The sequence below is a fragment of the Oratosquilla oratoria genome, chromosome 23, assembly GCF_046742065.1.
Source record: "Oratosquilla oratoria isolate Oo_2021 chromosome 23, ASM4674206v1, whole genome shotgun sequence".
NCBI lineage: Eukaryota > Metazoa > Arthropoda > Malacostraca > Stomatopoda > Squillidae > Oratosquilla > Oratosquilla oratoria.
This window is the reverse complement of record NC_134799.1, coordinates 6309499-6334840: the sequence shown is the minus strand read 5'-3', so window position 1 is coordinate 6334840 and position 25342 is coordinate 6309499. Positions and strand designations below refer to the sequence as shown.

The following is a 25342-nucleotide window of genomic DNA, read 5'->3' as shown; positions in this document are numbered from 1 at the left end:
CCCGAAATGTAGACACCGTGACTTTCAGAGACGTCCTAATTCAAGTGTGCGATTCAAAGCGTTTAGAGGCCTCCGAACTGATGACCATGGACACTATGATGTAGGTAACTCGCTGCAGTCGGAACTGGACCCATGTTCACGTGATTAGTATTTAGTAGCCTAAGGACGTCGTCAACGACGTCGAACGAACGAACATAGCCAGCAAACGTCAGCTAAAAGAAGTTATGATATCGCTGAGTGAAAGGTCGATGGCGATCACCAACGCTGGTCCAAAATCGGACGAGTGCCCGGCAGCGTTATTTGATTTTTCGTCCTAACGACTCATTCGGGTTTATGAACGTAATCGTAACGACCATATACCAACGTTGCTAATGTTGAATAACTTTTCAGGAACATGGGTCACGTGTTCTATTGTTCTGAATTTGTAACCCTTTTATTGTGTTCGAACGTATGCATTACCTACGCTGCGTCCTGAGATACTGTCTAATTAGTATTAGTGTCTGTGAGGTCATGGACGGGGTATATAAAAGTTGCTGAAATGTAACTGATCTGCTCATTTTACATATACGCGCAAAGATACACGTGCTTTATAGAATAAAAATGATCAGCTGAAAATTGTTGTTTCATTGTCCAAACGCTTGACGAAGATAAATTGTGCCAAAGATCACGGTAAAAGAAAAGACCGTTATCTAGCAAGTTTTAAGTGCTCTCTGGTGCATAGATTACGGTTGAATTAATGAAGCTATCTGTTCCCTTTCCTTCCTTAAATAATATATGCTTTCTGGTTGAGGTCAGACTACTCCCCTCGTATTCTACGCTTGCCATAAGAAGCAAAGAGAAAGGGTCAGAGATGTGATGACTCAAAACTATCGGCTTTTTCTTCGTAATTAGCAGTCGCTAAGGCAAAGGTTCGAGTCCTTGCGGTGGAGTTTATTTCCATTTGTCACAATGACACACAACTTGTCGGATAGCTCGCCATGATAAAGACTCGGTGAAATTAGAATAGAAACTGAGCTGGCCTAGTACCGTCGGGTAATTACCAGGTCGATATATATATATATATATATATATATATATATGTATATATATATATATGTATATGTATATATATATATATATATATATGTTTCATTAAAAGTGATGGCTAGTTTTGCATTAATTATTTTCTTATAGGTATTTTCCATATACCTTATTATAGATTTATGTTCCTTAGAAAGGAAATTTATGACTTGACTGTATATAGTCATATTAGCTAGATAGCTACTGAAGAAGGGTCTAGAACCCGATATCGCGATCTAGCTAATACGACTACATGCAGCCAAGTCATAAATTTCCTTTCTAAGGAACATAAATCCTTAATAAGGTATATGGAAAATACCATTAAGAAAATTATTAATGCACAACTAGCCATCACTTTTAATGAAACATGCATTAGAGAAAAACTCCTGCCCAAATACACTGACAATATATATATATATACATATATATATATAAATATATATACATATGTGTATATATATATATATATATATATCGAAAAATATGGGAGCATATTCTCTTGTATACAAGTAGTATTGAAATCGATAGCATTCTGGCAGTTGATAATCTTATCAGTATTTTCTAGGTTTCTAACAAGAATCCGGTCATTCAGGGGGTGATCAAAGACAAGTTCACCAAAAACATCCTTTTAATAACATATGAAACGTTGAGTAAGATATCAAATGGATGTTTTTGGTGAACTCGTTTTAGTTCACCCTAGAAATCTAGAATATGATAATAAGTTTATCAACTGCCAGAATGCTGTCGATTTTGATACTACTTATATGTATATATATGTGTGTATATATATATATATATATATGTGTGTGTGTGTGTGTGTGTGTGTGTGTGTGTGTGTGTGTGTGTGTGTGTGTGTGTGTGTGTGTGTGTGTGTGTGTGTGTGTGTGTGTGTGTGTGTGTGTGTGTGTGTGTGTGTGTGTGTGTGTGTGTGTGTGTATAAGTGAAGATTTGGAGTCTCGGGTCCAAATTGGAAAACTGTAAACACCAGACTCAATTGAAGTGTTTATTTGCCCAACGTTTCGATTTCCGTCCAGGAATCCTGTCGTCAGGAGATAAAATGGTTTCAAGATTGTGAACTCAATTATAAATCGTCAGAGTGGTAAACAAGTAATTGGCTTGCTATGAAACACCGTCATTTCTTTGAATGTATTCATAGCGACAAGTGTCCCCAAGATCCCTTACAAAAGCCAAAAACGCACCATTTCCTTCTTCTCCAGCACCGGTATTCTAAATTACATTTAATTAAGTGATTTACGCAATAATTTACACATAGACACGATAAAGGTTCTATGCCAAATCTCAGAAATTATAAAGGAAAATGGAGCATGCTACAAATTTATATCATCAGACGCCATGCTCAACGCATTTTAATTGTACGAAGTGTTTTTTTTTTATCATTTGTTTTATCTTTCTGTTGTCGTTTTATAACTTTTTCTGTTGTCGTTTTATATTTTTTCTGTTGTTATTGTATAATTATATATTTGTGTTATAGTTTTATAATGATATTATCTCTATATTAGATTATAAAATGAACGAGAGAGGGAGAGAGATAGGACAAATGACAATAGTACAAATTAAGTAAGAACGCCGCCAAACGTTTTCCTTTACTGTCAATATATAATCGGAAGCACACGCCCGAGGAAAATGTATGCCCGGGTAGAGCAACACTCTCCCGTTGTACAGAGTAGTGTAGAAAACGCGGCACCACTGGCAACAGCGCATGTGGCGAAGATGCTCAGGGACTGCTAAGACGCAAGATTATGCTCGTCAAAGAGGAACTGTAGTTAGTTAGTCCCCCACAGCTTTGAGAGCAAGACGTCATTTGTAAGTAGTTCTTATGATTTTTGTTGTGTTATTGTGGTTAAACATTAGTGTGACTGCGAGAGTGAGATATCAGTTTCGATTTGGTACGTATGTTTTGGTATCCAAGTGATGTATGAAAAACAAGATACCCAGCGACTCTTTCATACATCAGAGTTCAAGTGCACAGTGCCAGATTTTCTTTTGGGGATTTTTTTTTTTCTTTCTGATTCCTCCATTTCTGGTGTATTTCCACAATATCTTATTTACGAAAAAATTTGGGAGTGAAGCTCCCACGGGCTTTTAGTGTAAGCCCGTCGGGCTTATGCTCTGAATGAGTTATTCATAGATGCGTTGTGTATTCTATAGGGTGCTGTGTATAGTCTAGCATTGGTGTGTACATTTTTGTATAATTTTACTAATGGTAGTGTGTGTGTGTATATGTACATATATATATATATATATATGTATATATATATATGTATATATATATATATATATGTATGTATGTATGTATGTGTATATATGCAAAATAACCACAGAAGGAAAACTTGTACACAATAAGTACCTTTGTATATTACATCTTCATTATACAACCATATTGATTGGTCTAAGCCTCTAAGGGAGAGATCACCAAACATTTTTCACTGCGAGCCGGATAACTGAAAGAATGACGAGCGCGGGCCGCATAATCACTGTTCAATACTTGCACAATAGATACAATAATTTAAAATTTACAATAGTAAATTTAAGGCACATAGCACTCAGGAGGTCTCCGCACGCGTGAAAATCTCCTAGTATTCTAAACACAACATTTAGATTTAAATTGTATCACAATGTTTTGTGTTCTATATGTTTTATCACGCAAATTCAAGTACCGTCGGCCGGCCGGATGAACAGACGACCCGGGCCGTAGTTTGGTGGCCCCTGATCTAAGACAACAATTTTAGCCAAACGGAAGAACCTACATGAATTAAATGTAATAGAATCTTGCTTAATATCAGGCACTTTTGATGAAAATATAAACTTAAGGTACGTACATTTTAGATGTGATGAATTGGTAACCCAAGTGGTGACCAAGATTTTCCACTATGTTGAACTGTGTTGGTCAGGTCCAAGAAGGTAAGGTCAAACCCCCCCCCCACACACACGCCCATTGTATTGTCTCCCCCCTCCCCCCTTATGGTTGCTACCTGACACATCTAAACACAACTCTGTATCTCTTTCATTTAGTCGGAAGATTTAATATACGAAAGTACTTACTATCTACATGTTTCCCTTCTGTGGTTATTTTGCATTTCCGTGTCACGTTGGTGTGATTGCTTGCATATACATATATATATATATATATATTTATATATATATATATATTTATATATATATACATATATATATATTTATATATATATACATATATATATTTATATATATATACATATATATATATATATATATATATATATATGCAAATTACATAAACTCGTGCTTCTAAATATGCGGAAAAACCACCAAGGTTTTGGTCATCAGTATCTTTTTCCTTGGTTGTTTTTTACGTATATATATATATATATATATTGCAGAAACCACAGGGAAATTAAAGTCGGAATACTGAACGTTTTCGTCTATTACGACATCCTCAGAGTACAAAGAAAGAAAAAATAGAACACAATATTTATACAGAAAAAAAGAAAACTGGGAGAGGTCATAGCCACATAAAACCTTCGGACATTATACATACAACACATTCAATTACAAATGAAAATGTTAATGTTAACATTTCCATTTGTAATTGAATGTGTTGTATGTATAATGTCCGAAGGTTTTATGTGGCTATGACCTCTCCCAGTTTTCTTTTTTCTGTATAAATATTGTGTTCTATTTTTTCTTTCTTTGTACTCTGAGGATGTCGTAATAGACGAAAACGTTCAGTATTCCGACTTTAATTTCCCTGTGGTTTCTGCAATATCTTTTCGGCACGCGTTATTGTGATTATATATATATAGCTACACACACACACATATATATATATATATATATATACATATATATATATATGTATGTGCATATATATATGTATATATATATATGTAAATATATATATATATATATATATATATGTTGTTAGTTACACTACATTGGGAATTGGTGGTGAAATAAAATCGGGAGGTCTTTTTGTCATTAATAAGACAGACATTTTTTTCCCCGTACAAATACGAGGTAAGCCCCAAACGAAACCCGGAGGGTTGCCAGAAATATATACATATACATATATATTTCTGGGGCACAGGTTTTCTCTAAGGCAATTCTGGTTGAAATCAACTGCACTAGTTGCTTTAACAATCTTCAAGACTGTATTCTTTAATCTGGAGAATACTTTCCTATTAGCAACTGAGAGGGACAGGAAGTAGTCATTCATGACTCTCAAAAGAAAATACACAGTGTATGCCAACTGATATATTTTTGCATAGTAATAGTATTGAACAACTATTGACTCCACCGAAACTATAGTTTTTCGCCTCGTCGTGAGGCGTCTTCAGGGTGAGGACTGCTTTGTAGGATGCTCTGCTATATTGAAGGTCTTCCAACGAATAATGACCGCTGGTTAGATTAGATTTTTTTTAGATTTATTGATTTACAAGAAATACATCTTGTTTGGGTCTCTACCCATATTCCTAGAAGGCATACAAGTATGCCTTTTACAATAAGTTACATGTACATTTGTTAAAAATATGTCAATATATGTTGCGCTGTACGGTCTCCACGATCTAGCCGACGTGGTTAGTGTCCTATGAGTCCGTCGCGTCCCATCCGGTCCAGCCGACGTGGTTCCTGCACCCGTCGCGTCCCATCCGGTCCAGTCTAAGGCATCATGCGCAGTTACCTAGGTGAAGAGAAGAAAGCATTAGTCCTTGGCTTAAATTAAAATGTGTCATAAGTCAAAAAAGTCAAAAATCAGCAAGAGAGTACAGTCGAACAGAACCCATCCGTATCATCTGGGGGGCGGCACTTGAAGGAGGCGTCCCAGCCGATACGAGTTAAGGGACACCGTCAGTCGACGGATGAGTCCCCCAGCCGAGGTCCTGGGGCCCGCACGTAGAAATCTGGTCGCCGGGCAAAGGGCCACATAATGATCTAGCCCGTTTGCGCCGGCCTCTCCACAGTGGATGCAGGCCTCCGGCTGTCCCGTCACCTCCGAGAAGCATCGATACCCGAGACGGAGTCGATGAAGGGTGACTTCCTCTATCCTGGAGAGACGGACTCCAGGGGTCAGTCGCTCATACGCTGTGGCAACTTGATACCAGCGTGCTGACGGCCTCTGGGCTGTTAGGTTCCTATGGCTTTGTAGTTCCCTCTTGGCCATCGCTCTCGTTGCAATGGCCAAGATCTCAGTTCGGCTCGGGAGGACACCGATTCCGCCTTCCATGTCCCCTGTGGCCGCTCTTCTGGCCACCCTGTCTGCCGCTTCATTTCCCTGGATGCCGATGTGTCCCGGCACCCAGTTGAGGACGACTGATCTCCCTTGCTGACGGAGGGCCTTGAGCTGAAACAACAGTGAGGTCATTAGTTTTTTCTGGTCAGTGTGATAATTTTTGGATATTAATTGCAACAGAGCTAAACTATCTGTGTGCACAACTACATTACGTTGGTGGGTGTTGAGAGCATGGGTCAATGCTAGACCCACTGCAACACCCTCTGCTTGCGTCGAGCAGCGAGTGCCCAACACCCTTACTCCCTGTTCCTCGTCCTTCGTGACAAACGCTGCACCTGCCACGTTGTGTACGGGATCCACGGAGCCGTCTGTAAAATAGACGACGCAGTTTTCCTGGGCGACAGATCTCATTGTGGCCTCCGCATCCGCCCGCAGGCGCGGCAGCGGCGTACCGCGTCGTGACGCCATCACACTGATTCTGGCCGGTGGATTCTCCCAGGGGGGAGACTGCACATAACCTTCCACCGGCACATCCCTCCTCTTCTGAAGGATAAGGTCATGCAGGTGAAGGTCCCTTATGCGGTGTGCAACCCTCGCTGACCACCTCTTCTGCGGGAAGAGATCCGGATCTTGCTGGAGGGCGCTGATTAGCCTTCGCCGCAGGAACGAGTCATGTTCTCTCTGAATGACTCTTATGGCGAAGGCTACCACCAATCCTGAGATCCTCACACTGATAGGCACCAGTCCCGCCTCTTGCTGCATATTGGCGACCAGAGTCCAGCGCGGCGCGCCCAATATTACGCGCAGCGCCTGGTTCTGTACTGTCTCCAAGTCAGCCAACCGTGTTGCGGATAGACCAGCCAGAGCACTGCTGGCATAGTCTATCACCGGTCGAATTGCGCTGACGTAGAATGTCCGGAGGACAGCGCAGTTGGCACCTGCCTCTCTGGTCGCCAAGGACTTCAAAACGTTAATCCGGCTGAGGACCCTTCCCCGGATGTATGCCACTTCAGTCCGGAAGGACAGCCTGGAGTCGAGCCAGACACCTAGGTACATGTGCGTGCTGACCCACTCCACCTCATGTCCCTGCAGCAGAAGCCTGTCCCTCGGTGTCACGCTAGTGCCAAAACACATGGCTTTGGTCTTTGGTGGCGAGATCTTGAGGCCAAGCTCTTCGCATTTGGAGGAAATGCGGTCGAGGCACATTTGCGTCCTTCTGGCCTTGGTCCTTCTGCCTGCCACCACCAGCGCGACATCGTCTGCGTATGATAGGAGGCGGCATCCTGTGGGGAGAGGGATGGCTATTAATGCACTCATCAGCACGTTAAACAGGGTGGGACTGAGAACCCCACCCTGGGGTGTACCATTTTCCAGGGGGTGATAGCAGGACTCCACTCCCTGTAGACGGACTCTGGCAGTTCTATTGGAGAGGTAGTCCGCTATCCACTGTAACAGTTTCCCCTGTACTCCTCTGGCAGCCAGACTGTCCAGAATTGCAGCGGGACTGGCAAGCTCGAATGCCTTCTCCAGGTCAAAGAAGACGACCATGGCGTGACGTTGCTCCACATGGCTCAGAAGCGTTGTAATGCATTGAGCCGTGCCCACCCCTTTGGTGAAGCCATAGAGGTTCTCTTGTGGTGGTCCCAGTTTCCACAAAAGTCTTTGGAGAACCATCTTTTCCATGGTCTTCCCCAGGCAGCTCGTCAGGGAGATAGGACGATACTTTCCGGGCTCCCTGGGCTTGGGGATAGGCACGATGTCGGCCCTCTTCCAGTTGGACGGAAGTCTTCCACAGGACCAACTGCTGTTTACCACCTGGAGGAGTGCTTCTTCTCCAGCATCCCCCAGGTGTGCAACCATGGAGTACGTCACTAGGTCGCTCCCTGGAGCAGTGTCGGAGGATCTCTTACGTGAGGCTTGCAGCTCATGGATGGTGAATGGCGTGTCCGTGTCACCCGGAGACCCCATGGCAGCTTGTATCCTGGTCTCTCTTGGTTCACGGAGCATGGCCTGCCTCTGTTGCAGCTCGACGGGTAGCGTGGCTGTGTGCGTGCGTCTGGCAAATTCTTGCGCCAGATTTTCTGCCTCGCACTGTGGTGCACGGGGAGCGCGCCGTGGTGGGGTACGGCTGGTCGCTATGTGGAGTTTCCCCCAAAGTTCCTTTAGCGTGGTGGACTCACTAAAGCTTTGGCACCATTCTAGCCACTTCTCGCTACGCACACGTCGAGCTGTCTCCTTGGCCTCTTCGACGGCACTCCGGAGGTTGGCCAGGTTAGCAGGGTTGTGGTGTCTACGCAGGATCTTTCGTAGACGGTTGACCCTGTGGTTGGCATCCTTGATCTCTTGGTTGTAGTACCAACCATCTCGATGTCTCCTCCTGTTGAGGCCCTTCTTAGGTATTGCCTCCTCTGCCGCTGCATGAATAGCAGAGACCAGTGAGGCCTCCGCATCGTCCAACTCACCCATGGCCAGAGCGTCGGTGACGACCTCGCGAGCCACTCTGTCCTTGAACAACGTCCAATTGGCCTTGCGCGGGTTCCACCTTCCTATTCTCTGGACCACTGGGGGTGGCGGGGCTACGGTGAGCGACATGACCGCTGGTTGGATGGGCGGGCTTATAAGGCTCAGCCTGCCTAGCTCAGACGGAATACTGGCCTCTCATTGGCTGAGAGGTGCAGTATGGGATTTTGTCCGGGAGCCAAGGGGGTGGGATTTTGTCTGGAAGCCAAGGGGGTGGGATTTTGTCTGGAAGCCAAGGGGGTGGGATTTTGTCTGGAAGCCAAGGGGGTGGGATTTTGTCTAGGAGCCAAGAGGGTGGTATTTTGTCTGGGATTCAAGAGGGTGGGATTTTGTCTGGGAGTCAAGAGGGTGGGATTTTCTCCCTTCCACGCGCCCTGTAAAGAATAACCCCCTCCAGGAACAACAAGCCCTTAGACAGCAGCAGCCCCGCGAACAAATGGAACATGTCCAGCTAGTCAATCAGCGCCTAGGACCAGTAACCAGAGCAGCAGCAAATCAGGCCAGAGCTTCTGGACAAAATCCCACCCCCTTGGCTCCCGGACAAAATCCCACCCTCTTGGCTCCCAGACAAAATCCCACCCTCTTGACTCCCAGACAAAATCCCACCCTCTTGAATCCCAGACAAAATCCCACCGTCTTGGCTCCTAGACAAAATCCCACCCCCTTGGCTACCAGACAAAATCCCACCCCCTTTGCTTCCAGACAAAATCCCACCCCCTTGGCTTCCAGACAAAATCCCACCCCCTTGGCTCCCAGACAAAATCCCACCCCCTTGGCTCCCGGACAAAATCCCACCCCCTTGTCTCCCGGACAAAATCCCATACTGCACCTCTCAGCCAATGAGAGGCCAGTATTCCGTCTGAGCTAGGCAGATTCAACTCAGCGCTCCTAGAGGTCGGACGTCTCTTCAACCTACTCTCTCCACAAGCTCCAAGTATCATCGCCAGCCGGTGGTGGCTGGGAGATATATCTCCTAGCTGCCGCCGGTCTGGCATGGCCGACCTCTACGTTGACGTCGGCAGGCGGGTTTACACCAATACAAATACACACACACATTTCCCAAGTCACGTAAATCTCTGTTTTCAGAGTAGTGCTTGGAAGAAAAGAGGCACATACACACTTTCTCGCTAGCAAAGCAGAGGCCCAATCGTCTCTCTCAGTACGCCCAATCTGACCGCAGGCTGGTTGACGGAGAGACTTGGGACACCTTTCTGTCCGACCGGCCCGCAACCAAACGCTGGCCTCTCGCTGACGCTGGTGAGCGAGTTTACACTTCTGACATTTACACACAATTCCCAATCGCGTAATTCTCTGTTTTCAGAGTTGTGATTGGAAGGAAAGAGACCATACAACACCCGCCCGTCTGCCCCTCCCCGCACCGCCACTGAATCGACTCTTCTGAAATCCAAACCCAGTCTGGGGATAAACAGACAACGCTCGCCCCACCTGTGGCTCATCAGGTTCGCCCTCGCCAGCGGTGGCGGCGAGGAGTTATCTCCTTGCCGCTCCCGTTCTGGTCACTGATCTCTTCGTTGACGTCGGCAGGCGGGTGTACACCACCCGTCTGCCCCCCCTCGCACCGCCCCTTGATCAGCTCTAAAAGGACATCAAACCCAAAACCTGGGGATAAACAGGGTACGCTCGCCCCACCTGTGGCTTATCAGGTTCGCCCTCGCCAGCGGTGGCGGCGGGAGTTATCTCTTTGCCGCTCCCGTTCTGGTCACTGATCTCTTCGTTGACGTCGGCAGGCGGGTGTACACCGCCCGTCTACCGCCCCTTGATCAACTCTAAAAGGACTTCAAACCCAAAACCTGGGGATAATCAGGGTACGCTCGCCCCACCTGTGGCTTATCAGGTTCGCCCTCTACACGCGGAAAGTGAAATCAACTCACTTCTCGTAAGATACACACATACACCTCTCACGAACAGAGCCACAAATCACGCACAAACATATACACTTACTTTTTCTTCGACTAAAATTCGCTTCCTTTCTAACTTTCTCTTCTACTGCATCTTCTCATTTCAGTTTACCTCCCACTAAAGATTTTTCCGTTTTTCCACCTTTCTCTACTACTACGCCTCCTACCATTTTCTAAACTTTCGTTGGTGATCCTAACCCCGTTAGTAATCCTAACCTCCTAACCTCCGGCGTCAGGTGCTTCCCTCCAAGCTCCTGGTCCAGTCCTCCTAAGCCACGACAACAATCTAGCCCCTAATCGCTCGCAATTCGCCCGGTGGCAATAGCCCTCTTTTATACACCACTATCTTTTCATTTTCTAACAGACATTCTTCCCCTCCCACAAAACCCGATCCCGCGCAAGCGAGGTGGTCTTTTCTTGGAATCCAGAATCCAGAATTATTCGTTGGAAGACCTTCAATATAGCAGAGCATCCTACAAAGCAGTCCTCACCCTGAAGACGCCTCACGACGAGGCGAAAAACTATAGTTTCGGTGGAGTCAATAGTTGTTCAATACTATTACTATGCAAAAATATATCAGTTGGCATACACTGTGTATTTTCTTTTGAGAGTCATGAATGACTACTTCCTGTCCCTCTCAGTTGCTAATAGGAAAGTATTCTCCAGATTAAAGAATACAGTCTTGAAGATTGTTAAAGCAACTAGTGCAGTTGATTTCAACCAGAATATATATATATATATATATATATATATATATATATATATATATATATATATGTATGTATGTATGTATGTATGTATGTATATCTGCATGTTGGCCTCCGCGGATCTCTTGATACTGATGGCTTCGAATTAGTGTATTGTGATTGATAAAATTGTATATCTGTTCACTAGGACTCATTCAGTGTTGTACTCGTGCAAATACTTTCCCGCGTTCGTATAGTTACCAATTGTACTATCATAGTGGAGATGGATTGAATGCAAATTTTCGTGTACGTGTATGTTACTCGAGTATATGTATATATATATATATATATATATATATATATATATATATACTTTTAACAACCGCGATGCACTTTAATTCTAAGCCATCAAAGGCCAGCATGCTGAAATTGAAATTGGATGTGTTCATAAGGGAGTGAATGTATACGTGGTGATAGGTGTATTTAGGTAAAGAGGAGCGTATGTATGCTCCGAAGTTTTCTTGTAGAGACTTCTGGCATGTAAGGCATAGTGCAAATGTGTGTTTACGACATTGTCAGGCGACATCTCGGCCAGCCCTTTCCCGTTAAGGTCTGTGTGTTTGTTTTTTTTGTATCTTACCATGATAGCTCATGTGTGCAACTGAAGGATATAGTGAGTTGGATCGGCGACTCCGATCAGCGAGATCGGTCGGCCAGTTTGGTCAGCGAATCCAAGAGGCGAGTTGAGTTGGCGAGTTCGACCACGTTCCTCAATTCCGTTCCTTTATATGGAAACCACTTTTTCATGGTACACACTATAACTATGCAGGCAGGTACGTACGTGTGTAGATACTAGCCTAGGGATCACGTGACACTTACTGACCAATCACATGCCACTAGTTCAGTGTAAGCATGGCCAAACTCTCCATGTGAAAGGCTCCGCGTCCTTCTCCTTCAGGTAGGTCCTCTGCGAGCTGAGCTGTATCGTTGATCCTCAGAGGAAATGGCCCTGAGGATGTTCCAGCCGACCAAGGGAGGCCCCCGGAAGTGGGAGACCAACGCTGATGGCTACGTCTTCAGACTCCACTACCGTGGCACGACCTTCATCTGTTTGGTAGCTTGCATTTTCCTTGTCCCCTTCAGGCTCTTCCAACCAACCATCCATTGCAGGGGATCAGTGTAAGTATATCGTAGTACAAACTGACTTGAAAAATGTATCATTTCCTGGAAGAAAAATATAAAATTGCTTTTTTACTATGGGCGCACCCAACCACACCTTAACTGACTAATGATATGTAAATGATATGTCACACATTTGCCACTGCTTTAAAAAAAAAAAAAAACTTCGCCACCATTTTCATCATCTTTGTCTTACACCATTCATTCAAATAAATATTGTGTGTGTCTGCTGTGTCTGAGCGTGTGTCTGCTATGTGTGCTTATCAGAACTTCAGACATTTTTGATCTACTGTCCTGTTTTGCAGAGGTGATGGTTATGATTCGAAAGCTGCATACTGCTACACCAAGGCAACATACATAACGTTCAAAATGCCGACTAGCGATGATTTGGGGAAAGAGCCAAAGGAGATCATCAACACGAACTTTTTCCAGTTGATGCCCTTGCTCCTGGCTGTCTCCGTAAGTGGCGTAGTAGGATGCACGCGCAAACACGCACACACACACGCACACACACACACACACACACACACACACACACACACACACACACACACACACACACACACACACACACACATATATATATATATATATATATATATATATATGTATATACATCTACACTGAATGGTTCCCAGCGATCAATTGATATCTTTATTCAACCACAAACAACTTTTAATTCCATGCCATCGCAATCGAGACTGAAGAATCGCTCGATGGAGACATTTTGTTGGAAATTGAAACGGACGAGCCGAGGATTCGAACCCAGCTAACCCGTAACAAAGTTACAGTGACTTAAACCAATGCGCTATCAAGAGAGATATAAGTTGAGTACGATTTTCTTATATTTGTATGCTCGAATTACATACATCTACACGAAATATCGCGTTCAACCCACCTCCGCTATGATATTGCATTTAGCTAGTATGTGCACGTGGGATAGATTATGTATAATCTATCCCACGTGCACATACTAGCGTGCACATACTAGCTAAATGCAATATCATAGCGGAGGTGGGTTGAACGCGATATTTCGTGTAGATGTATGTAATTCGAGCATACAAATATAAGAAAATCGTACTCAACTTATATCTCTCTTGATAGCGCATTGGTTTAAGTCACTGTAACTTTGTTACGGGTTAGCTGGGTTCGAATCCTCGGCTCGTCCACGTTTCAATTTCCAACAAAATGTCTCCATCGAGCGATTCTTCAGTCTCGATTGCGATGGCATGGAATTAAAAGTTGTTTGTGGTTGAATAAAGATATATATATATGTGTGTGTGTGTGTGTGTGTGTGTGTGTGTGTGTGTGTGTGTGTGTGTGTGTGTGTGTGTGTGTGTGTGTTATCATCTCCCTTCGTTGGTATCATCATCATCTCGATATTCAGCGTGTCTGTCATCTCCTTTCGATGCCTAGCGTGCACATACGCGCACGCCCACACAGACTACAATCTGGTACTCCGACGTCGTCGCCGATCTCCCAAGGGAAGGGGTCATTGTCCAAGTGACCCATCTCACCAACTTTTCTTGGCGACGCCCTTTTAATGAAGAATAAACTCCATGCATCTCAGGACAAGCCTTCTACTTGAATAATGGCCTCAGCGAATCTTGCGTCAAGCCACCTGCGCAGACAAAAGGTTCTCCCGGTAACTCGTCGCGTTGCCATCCGACGCGACCACCTTCCAAATATTCTTTATAAGATATGGCAATTGTATATATGTATATAGAAAATGTTTCTGGCAATCATCCGAGATTTGATTAGAGTTAGCCGAGTATTTGTAGAGCAGAACGATGTCGGGCATATTAAAGTGTGTGTGTATACATATACTACATATATACATATACTTTATATACATACACACGCACACACCATCGGAAGCTGACCATCCTAGCCAGGCCACAATATATCAAAATAGACTCGAGCCTTTCAAAGCACCACGCACAGACAGATATAAACACATTACCATACCTTTTATTGCACAGTTATCAAACAACATCTAATCCAAACATAGTATTAACACTTAGACGTATCTATCATGTTTTACATATTTGCATAGTGCACAATCACTCCAGCATCATAATATGTATAGGTAATCATTTATTATGCTCCATCTATGTTAATCCCTCTTACATTAATATGTGCATTTTCAGCCTTCGGCTTCCATGTTTTCAATAAACCGTTTATCATTATTATATAAATAATATGTACTTGCTGCATATATACATATATACGTATATGTATATATATGTGTGTGTATATGTATATATATACATACACACACACGCACACACACACACACACACACACACACACACATATATATATATATATATATATATATATATATATATATATATATATATACACTATTAATAGTCCACACTCCCAGTCCTCACTCCTGGTCCTCACTCCCGGTCACCACTTTCGTCCTCATCTCTTTGGCCCTCCCAACCTTTTTGACCCGCAAGCTGTCCCTTGTGACACGTTCGTGCACCCTCAACTGCATGACCCTTACAAAGACCTTTTGACAAAACACACGTGCAGCTCACCAGCCTAAGACGGACTCTGTTAGGCCTCCAAAGATGACTAACCAGTGCCGGGGTTTACCACGTAAGACACCACAAAGCCTCCTTGAGGAAACACGTGCAGTACCAGCATCGGACAACCATGGCCTGCACCACGGCTAGCCACGTGACATGAACACTAGATTCATTGAGGAACGCATACCCTTTTTCTTCGTGAATCACCAGCGTCAAACGTTTTCCCTCCGACTTCCCACGCATCACAATTGACCTCACGCCCATCTAAGAGCACGGGTCATGGCTTGTCCGTCTATATAAGAGCTGAACGGACGCCGAAGATTCAGATCATCGCGGAGCATCATACGTGAGCCTAGCTCTCTGCTCCTTGCTTTCTCTCTTCCTTCCATCCCCAGCAAGCAGATTACCTGGAGACACGACTTGAAACACAGTTGTCACCTCCCCTGCCGCTTCGTTCCCTCCTCATTTTCTCGCCCTTAACGCGAGCCACATTGGCGCCCAAATTCATTACTAAATAAAACCAACTCTCTCTTCATCAAAATTTGCCTTATCCAGCTTAACACACACACACGCACACACACACACACACACACACACACATATATATATATATATATATATATATATATATATATGTGTGTGTGTGTGTATGTATGTATGTATGTATGTATGTATGCATATATCCAAATTTCATAAATCCAGATTCATGATCCCTGAATTGCCTCTGTTTTGACCTTTTCTTTTGTCGCTTCCTCCAGGCCTGCTTGTTTTATCTCCCTCACGCCATATGGCAGGCTATTGAGGGAAAGAACCTGGCTCGCCTCCTTCAGGGCCCCAATGACTTGACACCTGACGTGGATTCCACCAGCAGGAAGGACCTTATCACCCGGTAAGTGGATCTTGTTGAACCTTACTCTGTTAAACGTCATTGTAGTGGCAAGGGAGGAACGCAAGGATTCAGCCCCATTTCGATTATGGAATACCACAATTAACGTAAGGACCAAGCTCCATTTAGGCTCTAGAATACCATGGAAGTTTCCTGAAAGCGGTTGTGGGCAGAAGAGTTACCCTATGGAATATTCTTTCCGTTAAGAGCACTCTCGAATGGAAATAGTGCTCTCAAATGAGTTGTGTCCGGCATACTGGAAAAAAATTCACATGACCACTTGTTCAATAATCCCAGTTTCTGAACAACTTTTTGCAGACGTATACTTCATTTCACCATGTTAGTCATGAGTCATGTTTCACAGTACGTGTCGAGTCGGTGTCGTGGGGTGTTTAGTGCAAATATGGACTCATAGACGTAGAATTTCTTGGTCTAATTCTGTGCTCGTTTTCCTTCATCCCCATCTTCTTTCGGGCACCACCACGGTCAATCCCCAGGTACATGAAGATCACACGGGGCTTCAACTTTGTGTACTCTTTTCCGTACCTAATCTGCGAGATCCTCAACCTGGTGAACGTCATCTTGCAACTGATGTTGATGGACGTGATCGCTAGACAAACCTTCTCGGAATATGGACATAAGGTAAGTCAGAAAGATTCTGAAATGGAGAGCGCAAGCGTGTTGGAATTAGGGGTCACAAGATGTAGAGATCTTACACACACATATGGATGCACACACGCACACACCCACACCCACACACACACACATTTAATTGCATAAGTTAAACAGTAATAGCTATTAATTTCAATTAGTACCCCACGATTTTCAATGAAATTGTACTTATGTAAGTTTACCCTGATACATATGTGTATTAAAACCCCATAGTTCTGTCTATGGATTCATATGAGAGTACAAAAGAGCTTTGCAGAAAGAAGATACAGTGCCCCACAGCCGAGGGTTCGATTCCTGTGAGCAGTTATTTAACCAAACTGTCACTACAAGTGTGTGTGTATATATATATATATATATATATATATATATTATATATATATATATATATATATATATATATATATATATATATCACACACACACCGTAGGTAATCGGTTTGATTTGTCTCTAGGATTATTGGAATTGTTTCTCGATCAGGATTGATAAATGTTTGAATTGTAATGTACTGACTAATGTTTGACTTTGGAGAAGATTCTTTCAATTGTGATAAATCTGTTTTATTGTGGTGGAATTGTTTTACATGGTTGTTGCTTATTATTTGAATCCGACTTAATGATTGTCACTTAACTGCATGTTTACTACTGTACATTCTTACCTAGACGATCTTTGAAACGTACTGTTAGGCAGTTGTCCTTTCTGGCATACTCGGTGGGGTTCACGGCTGTTCGCTCTCAACCTCTCAGCTCTCAAGAGGTAAGGATCAGAGCTCAACGACGGGTGTCAATCAGCCCGCACAACTGATATATAATGACCGATGGAATCAATAATTGAAGACAAATGTGGACATAGTGCTACTTCAGGGGACCCTGCTTCCAGCCAAGTGTGAGCTAAACGAGCCAGGCTTCCACCTCTACACGCTGCTGTACGTCGCAGGGGGCGAACAGTGATTGATGCTGGTGAGGAGGAATATCCCTCAACACCGGATTGCCAATCCCGTACACTGTAGTGAATTGATGGAAAAGATGACGGTCCGGTTCGACCTCGCCAGTGACCCCCTCACCATTTGAAATATCTACAGGAGCCCAAGGAACCGGCTGGACTCAAGAGAATAGCATTCATTCGCCAGCTCCGAAAACATTCTGGTGGCCGGTGACTTTAACGCCCACGCTTCATTCTCCGACTCCATCAAACTCAGCGGGGTGCCACTTGGCCACCATCTGAGAGGAAAACCCTAATATCACGCTGCTTAATTCCTGAGTGCCCACTCACATACTGAACAATAGACTGAACCTCACTTTTCTACACAGCGGACTCCAGGGAGATTTCAAAGGCCAGGCGATCAGGACAAGAGAAGGCTACCAATACCGACGGGGTCCTCTAAATATTGCTGGCGCATGCAGGTCCAGTTGGCGAGCAAGCTGTCTTAAGTCTAATCAATCATTCATTGTCGACCGAGCACCTGCTGTCAACTTGGAAATCGGTGGATGATATCTATCCAATTTCCAAGCCCCAAAACCCCGCCAACCTGCGGCCTATCTCTCTACTCAGCCACGTGTCCAAGACGACGGAAAAGATCGTTCTCAACCGGCTCTTGTGGTGGCTGGGAGCCCTGCACCCACACGTGTTCAGCCGAAATGTTGGCACCTCAGACAACATCATGGCTCTCTTAAAACACGTTAATGATCGTGTTGTCGTTAGCGTGGTAGTAATAAATGGAACTGAAAAGGGCCTTCGAGCTGGCGTGTCCCCTCGCAATCCTTGCCGCGCTTGTCAGCAAGGGCATCGAATGGCGACCGCCAGCTTGTCTCGAGGAATCTTCTCGGCGCCCAGCCCCTGGCGATTCGCCACATAGATGACGCGGTCCCGTGGGCCAAGCATTTACAAAAGAGATATCGGCTTATGAACCGCGCATTTACAAAAGTGATACCGACTCCCCGGACCCTGAGTTTTACCTGTAATAATTCGTTCAACAAGTGAAATGTTTGATTTCTACCTAAGCCCAACCACACATCACCACCTTCTTCACACGGACAAAATTTAGGAAATTTCTTTAGGGATGTTGTATTTAACTTTCAGAGTTTCTCTTACTGTTTTTTCAAACTTCTTACATCACACTAACTTATAGAGTAGCCACAATACTGGTACAACTTTATGTATATATATATATATATATATATATATATATATATATATATATATATATTATATATGTGTATATGTATGTATATATATATATATATACATATATATTATCTATGTGTATATGTATATATATATATATATATATATATATATATATATATATATATCGTAATGTTATTCATTGTATCTCAAATGTAGATTGTGGGGAGCTTTTTGACGAAAATATTTGTCGTCTGCTAATTTCCATTCTAAAATACAGCATACAGCGCCATCTCTTGGTGATGACGTCACGATATATACCAACCCAAACCATCTCAATTGACAGTGTCGTCCTATAGCAAAACAGACGACCCCTTCAGCGATATTGATATTTTTTTCCTTTTTTTTTCGAGCAGCCCCAGCTCACTAAATGGCTCTAACACCAGTCAAGATGGGTGGATAAACGGTATAGTTATGGACTATCATTTGGAACCGAAATATCTCCCTTAAGAAGTTTTCATATTGGTGCATCAATGGTGCTTACCTGTGTCCATGTTCTGCAATGCTGTCTTTGGAGATTAGAAAAAGTAAGGGTTTTATGCCTGACGCTTTTTTTTTTTTTTTCTTTCTTTCTTTTTTTTTGCCAAGTGCTACGCCTCCTAGATGCTACAAAGTTTGTAAACAATGATATCTACAACGTAATACAGATCTTTTTTTTCCATCTCGGTCCTAATGTGCCAGTAAAATGGTTTATTGTGATTTGTTGCCACTAAATAAAACTAATTATCTATTACACGATACGATAGATGCCTTATCTTAGATTGTTTACACACTATTAAAACGAGAGCTTTACTATAAGTATGGCTAAGAACGATGCGTAGACAAATGCTCACAATATAAATGCTCACACGACATATACCCATAAGACAAGACTGTGGTATGTTGATGATACCACCCTGGTTGACTACGACTTGCACAGAGCTGGGTGTGTGTGCAACAGAAACGCGGGAGGACGTTTGGAGTCTTTATTAATAAGTGGATTATGCGTACAGAGGTGAGTCACAATAGGAGAGCTACATGCTCACAGTAAGACGGACAGTTCTAGACTGACTTGGGGGGACCGTCGTATTCCCTGCGCAGTGGGAAAACTATGCCACGTCCTTCATATTTATCAATGAGGGCCTTGTGCCCAAAGAGTCCTTGTAAACCTATGGTGCCCTGCTCGTGTCGAACGCCAGGGCCCATGATAACACTATACCAAACCTCCCCACCCTCCGCGCTCGCACGACCACGGCGAGGGGAATGCTTACCCGCAAGCCTGGGCGAGCGGCGGAGGCGGAAGTGGGGGGATCCGCATATGAGGACGGCATGTCCTCCTCCGAAGGAAGGGACGCGACGGGGCGGCTTCTCTCAAGACCTGTGGTCGCTCCTGGGGATGGCGGGGCGTCAACGCGCTGTCGGACAGCGCCGGTCCGCGTCAGCGGAAGGGGCGGTGCGGAGCTTCCAATACGGAGGGATGGAGTTGGGTAGGGCGCGATAGTCGGACGGGAGCCCGGAGGTCACACAGGTCAGCGGATGACCGTAGGCGGGGCTTATCCGCGCCGCGGCCCGTAGTCTTCGGAGCGCTCCGTCGGTGTCGGTGGCTGGCGACGGGTCGTCACTGTGGAGCGCCAATATTGCCGGTGACGGAGTTCCTGACGTGAGGAGGGGGATGAGCGAACGATGGTCCGTCATTCACGAGAAGTGGGGCCATCCAAACGGGCATGACTTGCAATTGGGTGTGGCCCAGAGGGCAGCAAGCGTCTCCAGTGGTAGTGGCGTATCAGGTTTCGGCGTCCGTCGGAAACCGTAGGCCACGCTGGACGAGGCGGAAGTGTGCGGTATTTTAGTCACGCATATAAACTGCGTCGGGGGCGGAATCGAAGGGGTCCGCGCACGAGGATGACAAATCCTTCGCCAAGCGGAGAAGTCGGCCCGGTGCTCGAAGGGCGCCAGTACGGGCGGTGTCGACAGAGCTCGCCTCACGATGGGCGTGACGATACCTTGTTGCACCATTGAGTCAAGTCTTCCTCGCTTGAACCTGAAATGCGAGCGGTATCGGCCTGGGCGTGCGGGCGGCGTGGGGCGTCGCGTCGGCTTGCAGGTGGGTTCTCACGAAGGGGGGGGGGAGAACCATTGTCTTTCCTAGGGGGGGGGGCGATGCTGGGGTCGTCCTTGGAGACCACCACGTCAGTAAAGTACCGTAGGAAGCAGTCGCGAGTGGCGGCCGGGAGCTGTCCATGGGCAATGTCAGCTCGGCGCACCTGTTTGCGTATGTCATCGCCAGGACAGGGTCCGGGAAGTCGAGTGGGACTGGCTAAGCCGAAGAAGAGGAGGGGCGTTCGGACCTCCCCGTGAATCCGTATGGCGGCGTTGCGGTCACTGTCTCCGACGTTGAGGTGATCCGTAAGCGTTCGTCGCGTGGGGGGGGGGTACTAGGTGAGATGTGTCGGCCGCGTCGTCGGCGCCAAGAGCGGCGTCTGTAGGCTGGTTCCAGATATCTCCAACGTGCCTAGGTGCCGAGTGCCTATCCCTGTGGTTCCGCACCTGTGTTGTCAGGCAATACGGCAAGGGCACTGACAGGTGGCGGAGGGTGGTCACCCAGAAGTGTCCCGTGGAGGGGGGGGGGTTCACGTGAGATACGTCGAGCGCGTCATCTGCACTGAGAGCGGCGGCTGCAGATCTCTTGATATCTCCAACATGCCTAGATGCTGAGGGCCAATCCCCGTGATTTACACACCTGCGAAGGGCAGCGCATTGCGGGTGCTGACAGGGGGTGGAGGGTGCTGGCCGGAAGGCATTAGGACGGCAGGTGCCAGTCCTTCCGGGAGAAGGGGCAGAGAGTGCGTGCGTCTGGCGGGAGACCCGTTGCATAGTGACACGGTGCATAAGTGCAGGACCTACTGGGCGTCCGAGACGGTGCCCTTCAATGCCTCCGGTGGGCGGCAGTGGTGTCGCTTCCTCCTGGGGTGACGTAATTGCCACGGGGGAGCAGAGACAGTGTGGCAGCTCCTAAGCTGGGTGGGTGTGGCCTGTGCGAGTCAGCTAGGCCCCAGACAGGTGGCACTCGCGGTGAGCAAGGCGAAGGAGGACAAAGGCCTCCTTGTTCGCGCGGCCTGCTTTGGCCTTGGCCCCGTGCCGGGTGGCGTCCGCACCTAGCAGGGCGGAGCAGTGGGACGAAAGCCTCTTTGTTCCCCCCACTACGTGCACGAAGGCACGCCACTATCACTATCACACGATTTTGCACGGTCCCGTGCATGCTCACTGTATCGACACTGCACTCACGGTCCAGTGTGTTCACTGTCTCCTATCGGTCTAGTTCCGTCAGTACGCGCCACTGATTCACGTATCGTCTCATGTTTCATTGTTGCACACTGCAAGCAATTGCAAGCAATTGCAAGCATCCTACTCACTGCGCCATGTATGTGCAACAGAAACGCGGGGTGGACGTTTGGAGTCTTTATTAATAAGTGGGTTATGCGTACAGAGGTGAGTCATAATAGGAGAGTTACATGCTCACAGTAAGACGGACAGTTCTAGACTGACTTGGGGATACCGTCGTATTCCCTGCGCAGAGGGAAAACTATGCCACGTCCTACATATTTATCAATGAGGGCCTTGTGCCCAAAGAGTCCTTGTAAACCTATGGTGCCCTGCTCGTGTCGAACGCCAGGGCCCTTGATAACACTATACCACACTGGGCAATATAAACACAGGTGGGTTGGCTCTCTTTATTATGTGTATCAACAGTTTCGGAGTCTGACTACAGAGGATACGGAAATGTGGCAAGTGTACTTACACTAAAAATAACCTTACTCTCGGCGTTGGAACTGCTTCGTGACCGCTCCCATCGACCTATGGCGCTGGAGTGAACTGGAGTGCCTGCTCTCAAGCGCGCCGCATTCAGATGCCCAGCGGCCAGCTGCCATGCGCCGTCCAATCACCTTTTAGGCCTACCCTCACGTGATCTACGGTGGGGCGGAGTTAACACGGAACAACAGCGTGGGGCACGGAGATGCCAGACCAGGCCACGCTGGCCCTTGGTTACTATACGCGCCAAAACCAATTTGCGCGCCAACTATCACTTGCCACAAGGAACTGGAGTGCCTAGAGTGCCTGCTCTCAAGCGCGCCGCATTCAGATGCCCAGCGGCCAGCTGCCATGCGCCGTCCAATCACCTTTTAGGCCTACCCTCACGTGATCTACGGTGGGGCGGAGTTAACACGGAACAACAGCGTGGGGCACGGAGATGCCAGACCAAGCCACGCTGACCCTTGGTTACTATACGCGCCAAAACCAATTTGCGCGCCAACTATCACTTGCCACAAGACATCCTTAATGGAAAACAGACAAATGCCCACAAGTCTTTAATTTGATTACGCTATGTTAACATGGACGGGGTGATGCGTGAGGTAATGGGCAGGGGACTGGAGATGTTTACAGAAAATGGAGAGAAGTAGGAGGTGAGCCAGTTGTTGTTTGCTGACGACACTGCACTTGTGGCAGGATCAGAGGAAGGATCAAAAGAATTAGTCATAGAGGTTGGGAAGGTATGTGATAGGAGAAAGTTGAAGGTAAATCTGGGTAAAAGTAAAGAGATGTGATGTACAAGGATAGAAGGTGATAGTGAATTGCAAGCAAGTCTAAAAGGAGACAGTGTGGGGGAAGTGGGTAGCTTTAGGTATTTGGGGTCACATGTGGCACAAAAGGGAAGAGTTGAGGTGGAAGTAAGTTATAGATTGAGAGGAGCAAGTAAATGCACTGGGGATTTTTTTTTTTTTCCTTTTCTTACCGTAAGCTAGCTTGCATATCTTGGTGTGCAACAGAAACGCGAGGGGACGTTTGGAGTCTTTATTAATAAGTGGGTTATGCGTACAGAGGCGAATCACAATAGGAGAGCCACATGCTGCTCACCGTATGAGGGACAGTTCTAGACTGACTTGGTGTGTACGTCGTACTCCCTACGCAGAGGGAAATCTATGCCTTGTCCTACATATCTAACAACGAGGGCCTTGTGCCCAAGAGTCCTTCTAAACCTATGGCGCCCTGCTCGTCGTGTCGAGCGCCAGGGCCCAGGATAGCACTACACCACACCTCCCCAACCCTCCGCGCTCGCACGACCACGGCGAGGGGAATGCTTACTCGCAAGCCTGGGCGAGCGGCGGAAGTGGGGGGATCCGCGCATGAGGACGACATGTCCTCCACCGAAGGAAAGCGACGGGGCGGCTTCTCTCAAGACCTGTGGTCGCTCCTGGAGATGGCGGGGTTCGTCAGCGGAAGGCGCGGTGCGGAGCTTCCAATACGGAGGGATGGAGTTGGGTAGGGCGCAGTAGTCGGACGGGAGCCCGGAGGTCACGCAGGTCTGCGGCTGACCGTAGGCGGGGCTTATCCGTGCCGCGGCGTGGTCTTCAGAGCGCTCCGTCGGTGTCGGCGGCTGGCGACGGGTCGTCAGTGCGGGGCGCCGGTATTGCCGGTGACGGGTGCGGGACTACTCAACACCGCCAACTTAACACCGCCAACTCAACACCGCCGACTCAACGCCAGGACAACTCAACACCGGGACAACTCAACACCGGGAGAGGTCACCGATAAAGTTATTCCTTATTTACAGCTCATGATTATTATTATTTTTTTGCTTGTATGTATATATGTATAAATAAGTTTATTTAGAACCATATATATTTGTATGTGTATATATAATGTGTATACTCTAACCGGTATATGTATGTACATATATAATGTGTATGTTCGAACCAGTATATGTGTGTGTATATATATAATGTACATATTTGTGTAAATGCATCTTCATACATAATTAAATGTATGTTCCTGTGTTTGAATGTATGGTTAAATGTATTCTTATATGCGTTTCTATATGCATGTAATATATATATATATATATATATATATATATATATATATATATATACGCATACATATGTATGTATGTAGATACATTACACACGCACACACACACAATATATTTTTATGCGACGTTTTTGTTTGAAATTTCCTGGCCAGGAAAGGCTAATCAAGATGCATATATCAAAGGAGGATACCGTAAGTTAATCCTAAGGTTAAAAGAGACAAACAAATAGAGATTGAGATAATCTGCCCAGATTTATTTTGAAAGTATTTTTTTTTTTTTTTTTACTTAATAAATGGCAATTTTTCTGAAATGGCAATCTTAACACTGGCTGTTTTCCTTGGGGAAATATTCCCAATGGTAATTTCCCCACTGGGAGTTTTCCTAGAACCCATCTTAAAAGTTAAATCAAACTAAAGTATATTATATTAAGAGTACTTTTTTTATTTTGTATTTTAAAGGAAATAGAAACTTTAGATACTTAACTAAGTAATTTATTTGTTATATAACATTATTTGAAACATTAAAGATTAATAAATAAATACTTGGCTTGAATCTTAAAGAAAACGGCTACAATTTAAAAACATAACTTTTTAAAATTAAATATAAGCTATTTACAAAGGA

General features: G+C 45.5%; 4 protein-coding genes across 6 annotated transcripts in view; 2 read left to right on the top strand and 2 right to left on the bottom strand.

The window, feature by feature from the left end:
- The window catches only part of LOC143037927 (innexin inx3-like), an 11510-nt gene extending 10895 nt beyond the window's left edge, over positions 1-615 (top strand). For both annotated transcript variants that reach the window (XM_076206604.1, XM_076206603.1), the window contains exon 7: positions 1-615. This exon is cut by the window's left edge and continues 145 nt beyond it. In XM_076206604.1, the coding sequence (XP_076062719.1) occupies positions 1-104 (104 nt within the window). In that variant the 3' untranslated portion in view covers positions 105-615.
- A 2117-nt stretch (positions 616-2732) lies between these two features.
- The window catches only part of LOC143037926 (innexin inx3-like), a 28652-nt gene continuing 6042 nt past the window's right edge, over positions 2733-25342 (top strand). Inside the window, exons 1-5 of one of the 2 annotated variants that reach the window (XM_076206601.1) lie at positions 2733-2883; positions 12373-12593; positions 12899-13052; positions 15892-16022; positions 16517-16661. In XM_076206601.1, coding sequence (XP_076062716.1) covers positions 12418-12593; positions 12899-13052; positions 15892-16022; positions 16517-16661 — 606 coding nt within the window. In that variant the 5' untranslated portion in view covers positions 2733-2883; positions 12373-12417. Of the gene's footprint in view, positions 2884-12062; positions 12248-12372; positions 12594-12898; positions 13053-15891; positions 16023-16516; positions 16662-25342 lie in introns of those variants that run through there. The other variant, XM_076206602.1, reaches the window with a different exon arrangement.
- Positions 5462-8881, bottom strand: LOC143037701 (uncharacterized). Its single transcript, XM_076206241.1, has 2 exons — positions 5840-8881; positions 5462-5740 (listed from the first exon to the last, which is right to left on the bottom strand). The coding sequence occupies exon 1, from the start codon at positions 8879-8881 to the stop codon at positions 5849-5851; it is 3033 nt and encodes a 1010-aa protein (XP_076062356.1). The 3' UTR covers positions 5462-5740; positions 5840-5848.
- The window catches only part of LOC143037924 (innexin inx2-like), a 51704-nt gene continuing 38877 nt past the window's right edge, over positions 12516-25342 (bottom strand). Inside the window, exon 9 of the transcript XR_012967533.1 lies at positions 12516-12638. The gene's annotated coding sequence lies outside the window, so the exon portion shown is untranslated. The remainder of the gene's footprint in view (positions 12639-25342) is intronic.

Coding starts and splice junctions, on each gene's coding strand:
- LOC143037701 (XM_076206241.1), bottom strand. CDS start 8,881: ATGTCGCTCACCGTAGCCCCGCCACCCCCAGTGGTCCAGAGAATAGGA.